At 37.7% G+C, this 9,858-nt stretch overlaps 1 protein-coding gene across 1 annotated transcript; it reads left to right on the top strand.

Annotated features, from left to right (window-relative positions):
- The first annotated feature begins 5,040 nt into the window (after positions 1-5,040).
- Positions 5,041-9,637, top strand: LOC145481997 (uncharacterized). Its single transcript, XM_081460585.1, has 3 exons — positions 5,041-5,164; positions 7,723-8,094; positions 8,629-9,637. Exons 1-3 carry the CDS (start codon positions 5,147-5,149, stop codon positions 8,989-8,991), a joined length of 753 nt encoding a protein of 250 aa, XP_081316711.1. The 5' UTR covers positions 5,041-5,146; the 3' UTR covers positions 8,992-9,637.
- Positions 9,638-9,858: the final 221 nt, after the last annotated feature.

The following is a 9,858-nucleotide window of genomic DNA, read 5'->3' on the forward strand; positions in this document are numbered from 1 at the left end:
CATTCAGATTAAAAAACAATCATGTCAAAAGACCCATGCCGAGCTTGTACTTCTTATTTTCCTTATGGATTTTTTTTAGTGCCGATTCTTAAATTTCTAATGTTGTAATGTTTGCTATGAAAATCACCTCTTCGCTTCGTTTTACCTTGACGTTTGTTAGTTATAATCATGGCAGTTAAGAAAAACCTACGAAATGTGCTTGTAAATTTTACTCGATTGTTTGGCTCTTTGTTGAGAACGTTGGTATTTATTTTAGTCAACGTCCTCTTTCCTTTGAGTTTATTATTTTAACCCACCTTATCTCATCTTTCACGTGTGAAGTCACGCGGACTTTAAAGCGGTTTCACGTTATCGTATTCCCTTACAGGCCCCTTACACGCTAGATCTTTTAAATTTTAATTACGTTATTTTCGTATTTCCAGTTTTTCTTTGTTTTCCGGCTTTTGCTTTTCACTATTACACCTCAAAATTGATCTCTTAGACTTAGTTGTTTAACTTTGTCAACAACCTGCTATAGGTTAGACTTTGGAACAGCTTTCCTTGTGACGTAAGGGATCACATGTACAAGCAGAGTCCCTTAGGCAATTCAAATGGCTTCCCCAAGAAGTACATTAGGGCCCGGAATTCGTGTAAAGCAAATTTTTATTTAATATTTGACATTATTTTAGGTATACATTAGTTTTTTTAAAGCTGACCAATTTCACCATGATTAAATAAAGGTTATCTATCTGTCTAGTAAGTTTGAAAGCTTCCTTCCTCAGATTTCATCGACAGCAATTCCCAACATATTTGGCCAAATTATGCAACATCGATCTCGCAGTTAAGTTGGTTGATTTCACAGCGTCACGATATAAGCGATTAAACCTTTCGCTGTTAATCTTTCGTAAATGAAGACTTATTTCCAGTCATTTCTTTTATTTGCTATGATTTGGATTAGTTATGGCAGTCATTGGCAGCTAAGCAGCATCATTTAAGTATACTTCCGTGGTCTTCTCTTAACGAAGAAGTGCTTCAAGACTTTATTTTTAGCCAGATTTTCAGTACTTTATAAAAGTAGAACTTTCGTAGGTTACGCGGCAAAAAAATGACCGCAACAAAGCCTTTTTTGTTGTAGTTTAGCGTGTCCTAATCTATATCCCAGCAGAGAAATGAAAATAATCGGGAAATTTCGACTTTCCAATCTACAGAAGAACCTTATCTCACGCGTACAGCATGAACTTGTGGTGTTGCCACGTTTTTCTGATCTGTTTTTTTTTTTTTTGTTTCTGATCAAAACAGCACTCTTATGACACGTGACAGCAGGAAATTGTGATTATATCTCAAACCACTAGTCATATGCACATCACGTGTCTGTCTTCGTTCACCCAGGGCTCGAGAATGTTCTCAACAACTTAAAGGGGTAATTATCAAACACAAATTGAAATCAAGGACTAACGTACTTTTTCGATAAAACCATCCCTATCGTTACTGGGTTTTTGTACGCGGCGTTTATTTGAACCATCTTTTTTTTTTGTTGTTTGTTTTTTTTGTTTTTACTTTTCCAGCCTCGTTACTACAAGGTACTCTAATTTGACAAACGCCCCGTGGCACCATACGTTATGCTAATTATACCGCAAATTAATACTTAATGGGACTTATTTACAACTCCAGGGAGACCCAGCGTTCATTCCTGCCCGAGGTTTAATTGATAAAATTTGGGAATTGGTGATCTGCTGAACAAGGTTTTCGGCTTTATGCTGTTGCGCTTTCAGAAAAACGACTGAAAGTTTTCCCAGATTACGTAACACATCAAGTTCAGTCAATATGTCAAAATCAGACAAAACTGGCAAAGCGTTTAACGCATCGCTTCTGATTGACAGATTATTGTTAACCAGTCAAACCTGTTTCACGTGTCAGTCGTTAATTGTTTTGTTGGTTTGAATTTGCCTTAGAATTCAGTCACCGAGAAATTACAATCAGTTGAGTGAGTCAGTGGCAGAGTGGAATACGACGGCTCAAAGTAGTTGTGTTAAGTTTTGAATGACATTTTGAAGCCAGTTTACACCTTAACATGACTTTTTCAAGACAAACAAGTCGGAATCAAGTAAGACGGAAGACAGGTTTTAAGTTAGGTACAGTATATGCTATCTGAGCATTGAGACATTGAGGTTTTGTTCGTGGGTTTAATGATACGCCTTCTAAATGTTGAGATAATGTACTTTGATAAAAGAGTTCAACCGTCGTCTTAAAATTTTATTGAGTGTAATTCTCGCTTATGCTGCAATTGTATTTCTTGTGTTTTAATATAATTAAATCAGTAATTTATCAGTGGCGTTATTTTTCATCTTTATATTAGTCCACTCACAAAGTCATTTTTAAAGACTTACCATAACCTGACAAGAAATTGGGCAAAAAGGCAATAAGGCGTCTTGTCAATTGGTTCTTGCGACTAAAATCTATGGAAGTACCTGTGCATTCACTTTACACCACACATACCAACTGAACTTAGCGCGAAAGACCCTCCACATTTGTATGTGACTGATCAAAGGATTCTTAATGCATAACAAATTTATGGGATCCTTCGATGCTGGAAGCTTATTCACCAAGATTTGTTTAGGTGAAAGTATTGAACCTGTTAAACTAGCGATCTCGTATATTGCACTGTAGTAACATTTCTTCCAGCTATTCAGTGCAAAAGGATAGACGCTTAAGATAGCTAACTGTTTCAAATTACTTCAAGGCAGTCAGTGTTTCTGTCTGATAAATAACTTCACGGTTCGTCCCTTTGACGCACTACGTGAAGACGTTGATCACGATTAGGGCAATTTTCATGAGAAAAGCAACCGGACTGAGCCGGTATCGGGACGAATTTTATCTTCTCATCACATGGGGAATTTCAGCTCAGTGACCGAAATAAAAACGGCTTGAGACGAACTTTGAGCGACATTAGAGAAAGACAATATAAAGAAAGGCTCCACGCTGACGGACCTTGTATAAGAGGGCGATTAAAATTCAGTTTCAGTTCAATTGTTCACTTGTTTCTTTTATCATAGCTCAGCACCTTGAAGAGCTTCACTTAGAGAAACTCTGAAGGCTGTTTTTGTTTCTTTAAGAATTTTACAGCGTAAAGCGGAGTTCAAAAAGTAACTCGACGCGAAGCGCACGTTAAAAAAAATGGTTAATTTTGTGATTGAGATCATTTCATAGTGCAGATTTCGGTAAAGCTACTGATGTAACCATAAAAATTATTTTTTCCCTCTTAATGGAACTACGTCACCGTTTGCGCATCTCGAACAGTTAGTCTAAAGTCTTCAAGTTCGTCGTTTGTAATCCTTGTTAATCTTTTCCATCCTTAACGAATTTGTTTCTTTATGGTTTATTATTAAATAAATCCCTAGTGCTTTTCTATCTTAGTAAACTACTATTTTTAGTTTCAATTTAAAAGTAATTTTGTGCGTGGCCAAAATAACTCAAAATGCTGCGACTGAGCTCCTTTAATTTCCCGGACATTTCCTTTTGACAAAAGCAAGCTTGGAACCCGGACTGACGATATCTTAGTAGTATTGATGTAAGCGTCGTTTCGCACTTTTCACATCTTATCACGAAATTCTTAGTCTTTTCTTTGAAGCGTTGGAATAGATCCTTCTACGATTTTTGGGCGCCATCATTGATTGGGAGGCAATCAAAACAACAGTAAATTTACAGGTTTTTGCCAGACTTTTAGTTACTGTATCGTAGAATACATACCCCTTGAATGATATATTTGGAGAAATCTTTAAGAAAAATGTAAACTTTCTTACATACCCTTCTTATTAAAATTTGCAGTTAGATTAGACCCACGCCAGAGATCTCCAAAGCAGTCAACACTCACACGGGTGTTATCTTTTGTAATATCTGATAATTTCCTGATACACATGAGTGATACACCTTTGCAAAGCAGCTTGTGAAAATCCTACACCTCCGAGCCGAGTTAAAACTGTAATGTTTGCTGCATTCCTCCTGCTGTCACAGATGCTCTTAAAAATCATAGAAGGGTCTATTTTTGCTTTATTTTGGTAGTATTTCTGGCTGTACTATAAAGCCTGTAGTTCATGTTAAAGCTCAGAAAAACACGTGATAAAAACACGTGATCACGCACGTGGAACATGAGAAATTTTCAACATCATGTCGTTTTTTCTTATGTAACACATTCACGTGTTTTTGAAAATTGAAGACTAGAAAAGGTTTGAAAAGTAAGTACCGGAAATAGTGATTATCTTGTACAGAATCAACTAGAACTAATTCAAAAGGTCCACAGCCGGAAACTGTTCTAAAAATGTGTTTATTTACATTGAATGCCGTTGAAAGTTTCGAAAACTTAGGCGAAGTTGTTCTGTTGTAAAACAAAGAGATTTGAGAATGTTTAACTCGATGCCTAATCGTCGATTCTTTGGGTTTCTCGACCGAAACATCTGAAAGTGTAGCTCTTTTCCGGGGGTACCCTCAGAGAGATTGGGTAGGGGTTTTTGGCCCACTTCACAAAACCCTTACCCTATTTAAGAAAAAATCGTTGATTTTTCCTACCCTATTTATGACCTGACCAAAAATTTGAAAAACGCTGTTGAAGACGTTACCCTTAAATCAATACCCTGTTTCAGACCTGCCCTCTAATTAGTTCCCTAGACAGACAGATGTTAGACTCTCTGTGATGATCTTATCGGTAATGATGAAAAAAGTAGCTTCTTTTGGCAAAATAAAAAGCGATTCAAGACTAGAGTGCAAAACCATACCTTATTTGAGACCAAAATGGCCAAAACTGATACCTATTTCTGACCAATACGGCTAAAAACCCATACCTTTTAGGGCCGCATATACACATATAGCCCATATTAAAGGGTAGCCCTCGCCCCCACCCCCTCCCCCCCCCCCACCTCGAAGCTAGATTTAGTAACACATACTGGAAAAATGGTATAACGCTGCTGATTGGAAGACGAATGATTATGTCATACCCGTCCAACTGGTTTTCAGTTGTCAATCATCCTTCGTTTTCTTGCTTCGGATCGGCTTTAGAACTTCTTCCCCGTGAAATGACAATCATTTGAGTTAGTCAGTTACAGAGTTAACTACGACGGCTCAAAGAAAGTCTCACATTCGAGTAAAATTTTGCTAAAACGCTTTTCTGCCCGGCATGGCTCTTTCAAAACAGGTAAGTTTGCATGCAATCAATTGGAATCCTAAAGGTTGTCGTTTTAATAATCAGCAGGGAATGAGTAGCACCCGAGGGCAAACTTTTGCGGCACTCCTTAAATTCGGTGTTAAGAATACTAGCTTATACTTAACTTGAGAACCAAGTACTTATCTTGTGTTAAAATAAAATATAAAGCGGAAAATTAAATTTCCCTTATCCTTAAAATAGTGCAGCATTTATTTCTGGCCTTTTGATATCATTAAATCAAGGATTCACGGTTTGCAGTGTTGCTCTACAGTTCACTGACGTTGCAACTTATATAAGTAACTTTTTGTTTTCCTTTGACAGACTTGAGACAGCTTTAACCATTTAAAAAAATATCTCAATTTAACAAACAGCTCTACCTTTGCCTATAGAGTGAGCAATAGGTGTCGGACAAATTTTGCCAGCGTTTCTTCTCCTGAGTTAGAAATTGACTTGGCAATGTGTTTGATTGCATAATAGTTCCAAGTCATGGTTCAGGTTTTTAAAACGCGGTAGCGGTTATATGTCCACATTTCTCAGGTCAAAAACGATTATAGCGAAAACTGGTGGTCTATCCAGGTATTTTTGATTTGAACTGTTTTAATGGGACTGAAAACATAATTCGTGATTGCCGTCATAGTTTTATTTCGTGACTGACCTTTGAGAATGTCATTCGACAGATTAGCGGGTGCATGCTTTTAGTAAATATTTAGTTCTTATTAACCGACTGGGAGGCCTGTATTGAAGAATCATGACCAATGTTTCGTGAGTACAGACCGAACGCAGTGAGATCTGGACCCACGATCAAGATCAAGATTCTCAAGTACAGACCGACCAAGCTCGGTTAACAAGGTGTTTCTTTTAAATGGCCAAACAAGAAAACTTCATTCGCTGAAAGTCGCTTAATATAGCCGCTTCGTAGTAGCTGCCATTTGCTTGCGAGTTGGCATGGAAAAATTTGGTCAGAACAAGGTCGAACTCACTGACAAATATGTTTTCAAATCCTCTAACTTCTTTTGTTGACTAACACAACTTCTTTTAAGTCGCTCTTAGTCTTCTATTGAGTGCTTTTTACTTCTGGACGTGCAAAAACTTCTCAACTTCTGGTATTTAGCTGCTGTTTTAATCTGATGGCTTGAGTTGAACTTACATTTAACAAAGTTTGCTCTAGACGCCGCGGTCAATATCTATTTTAGCCAATCATATTAGTATATTTAGTGGTCCCCAGCCGTGTGGCACACGGCCATACTAAGAAATAATATATTTAAAACAAGGAATTTCCTTTCCCGCCCTAAACGCTGCAAACTCATTTTAGCTGTAGTATAAAGCAGTTTTAGTGACACACTTAGTAAACGGTAAATATGATAACACCATTTGCTTTCAATAACAATGACTTTCAAGGTGCCAAAAATGACTGCATCGAAATGATTAATGGCCTGACTTATTAACTGATCAATTGATTGTCTATTTGTCTGCTTAGCACTATTGAAACAACTTTCAGACACATCGCATGATTTCTTCTCAATGCAGAGTCTGTTATTAAACTTTAGCGGCAAAACCATTGAGTGTCTTTGGAGCAGCATCAAAATTTTAGAATAGTTCTATTTCACTACTTCTTATTTAAGGATAGCGCTACCTTTCATTTCTCGTATTTGATCAGAGAAGTTTGAGTGACTTTGGACGATTGGCCTTCAACTCAGGGAAGTAACCGTAGTAACAAGCAAACGGGGGCACTTGCCTCAGTCATTTGGTTCGTTTTTGTTGTTAAAAATCATCATAAACACACTAAATATCTACGAAGAGAATTTAACCAAAAACATTGCCTGAGTCATAATTTTTTTCTGGCGACGGCCATGTAACTGCTTGCATTGCCTACTTTGATTTTAGTCAGCACAATACAGTTAGCCCTTGTGTAAGAAACCAAACTAAATAATATCTTGATATTATTAGTGCAACCACCTATTTCTTATTTATGGTCAAGAGGAACCCTTACTCATAACTTTTCTATTTATTTATTCATAAGGTATGCTTGAACCGTGGCGACTGATGCCGAACGACAATACAAAAATATATTCTTGATTTTGTGCATATTTTAAGTTCTTTGTATCAGTCACTGATCAGTGGGCAATTAAAAAAAAAACTAATTGCTTGTGACCACCCTCTTACCCGCCCCCTCGAAAATAAAAACAACTAAACTATATATCAACTTTAATTTCTATTGACTGAGTGTTGTGGCCTTTGCATTGATCCGATAGAGGGAAGCCTGGCGTTTGAAAATGTTCTGCATGGTCGCAGACGAAACCTGTGTCGAGTCACCTTAAGCGTGGAATGTTAAAGCATTTTTTTTAATTTACTAAATATCTTTTGTAGTCACAAGTAATAGTCGTCATCGAAACGAATTTCTAAACTTAGAATAGACATAAGAAAATGATAACTCTGAATACTTAAAAATAAAATGGATGTAAAATTGAAATACGGCTAAATTCCCCATTGTCTCTTTTATACGCATAGCTCACACACTGCAAAACTTATAGTTATTTTTCTCTTTTTAGTATCCAGGCTCGGTAACACGCGATGAAATCAAACGCGATTGTCCAACCTTTGGGGACAAGGTCTGCCCATTTGCCAAGCTAGCGGTGAAAGGTGCGGCTGGAAAGTGTCCTGCCTTTGCGAAAGAATGTCCGTTTGCAGGTTGCATGACCGTTGGAGAGTTTGAAGACAAGTTAGGCGAGATGCGTGAGAGGCACAAAAACTCGCCGAGCGCTAATTCCACTTCTCTCCAGTATCTCCGTGAGATTCACCGCACTGCCAAAGATAAGGAGGTCGATATTGGATCTGCTTGCCCTTTCTTTCAGACTAAGGGTGGCTGCCCCTTCGCCAAAGACACCAGTGGAAAGGCTATATTATCTCCTGACTACATTGTGGTATGTTTGTTTCATTTACGATTCCCTGAATGACATTTGAGTGAATAATTTTGTGCGGTACGTAACGAAGATCACTGTACAATTTTCGTCACGAAAAATTTAATTGAGCAATGTAAAGATCACTTCAAAACTAACATATCACTTCAGACATGAATAGTCAATAAAGAAATAGAGATTTCATTTGTTAAATAAATGAATAAATAAAAAATAAATAAATAAATAAATACGTCAGATACATGCATATGTAGGCCAAGGTGACAAAATATGTACACCTAAAAATGAAGTCTCTAGTGGTATGTTTCTCGTATGCTTCAAAAGTTTAAACGTTAGTCAATTGAACAAGTTTATTTTTAGTAGTTTTTCAAATGCAATTGACATTAATCTCTTTTTAATGATATTCCCCGCATTAGACCTCCCTTGCGAGCTAGTTCCACTCCAATACCGAGAATACGAATGTGGTCTATTACAAAAACGTTTACGTACCTGATCATAATTTTTTCAATTTGTAATTTATTTTGTTCTATTCACCATAAGGCCCCTTATAGCGTCACCTTGAACGACACGATGTTCAAGTGTCCAGCATTTGGCAAAGGTGTGTGTCCATACGCTATCCTTGTCACCAAGTGCAAAGGCTTGGCTGGTAACTGCCCTGCTTTCAAAGAGGGCTGCCCATTCAAGAACTGCAAGAGCGTGGGCGAGTTCGTGGAGAAGCTGACTCAAATGCGAGATCAGATGAAGGACAGCACCAAGGGAAAAGAAGCTGCGGCGACGTTTTTCAAGGAGCTTCTTGCAGTCACCACGACTGCGCAGGGGAAGCTGGGTAATTGTCCTTTCAACGCGTATGCCTGCCCTTTCAGCCATGATGCTCAAGGCGAGCCTATCAGTTACTCCATGTAAGATGCATGGCAAGACCACGAGCAGTGGATAAACATGGATTTGACAAAAGCAAGCTTGAAACCCGGACTGACGATATCTTAGTAGTATTGATGTAAGCGTCGTTTCGCACTTTTCACATCTTATCACGAAATTCTTAGTCTTTTTCTTTGAAGCGTTGGAATAGATCCTTCTACGATTTTTGGGTGCCATCATTGATTGGGAGGCAATCAAAACAACAGTAAATTTACAGGTTTTTGCCAGACTTTTGGTTACTGTATCGTAGAAAACATACCCCTTGAATGATATATTTGGAGAAATCTTTAAGAAAAATGTAAACTTTCTTACATACCCTTCTTATTAAAATTTGCAGTTAGATTAGACCCACGCTAGAGATCTCCAAAGCAGTCAACACTGCACTCACACGGGTGTTATCTTTTGTAATATCTGATAATTTCCTGATACACATGAGTGATACACCTTTGCAAAGCAGCTTGTGAAAATCCTACACCTCCGAGCCGAGTTAAAACTGTAATGTTTGCTGCATTCCTCCTGCTGTCACAGATGCTCTTAAAAATCATAGAAGGGTCTATTTTTGCTTTATTTTGGTAGTATTTTTGGCTGTACTATAAAGCCTGTAGTTCATATTAAAGCTCAGAAAAAGAAGAAAGCTTGATGATGTTATGCGTTGATCTGAGTCTTCACCGAGATTGCTTTCTTAAATATCCTATATAAAAGCTAAGGATGGCCTCCCAGGGATTTTGGGAAACAAGGGAACATGATAATTTATTCCCAGGGAACAAGGGATATTTTTGGGGTTAATTAATTTTTGGAAACAAGAGATATCTTTACTATTAAAGGGAACTTTGACGAGAAAATTAGGGACCAATG

Source organism: Orbicella franksi, chromosome 1 (genome assembly GCF_964199315.1).
Source record: "Orbicella franksi chromosome 1, jaOrbFran1.1, whole genome shotgun sequence".
NCBI lineage: Eukaryota > Metazoa > Cnidaria > Anthozoa > Scleractinia > Merulinidae > Orbicella > Orbicella franksi.

Coding starts and splice junctions, on each gene's coding strand:
- LOC145481997 (XM_081460585.1), top strand. Junction 8,095..8,628: donor TATCTCCTGACTACATTGTG/GTATGTTTGTTT, acceptor ATTCACCATAAG/GCCCCTTATAGCGTCACCTT.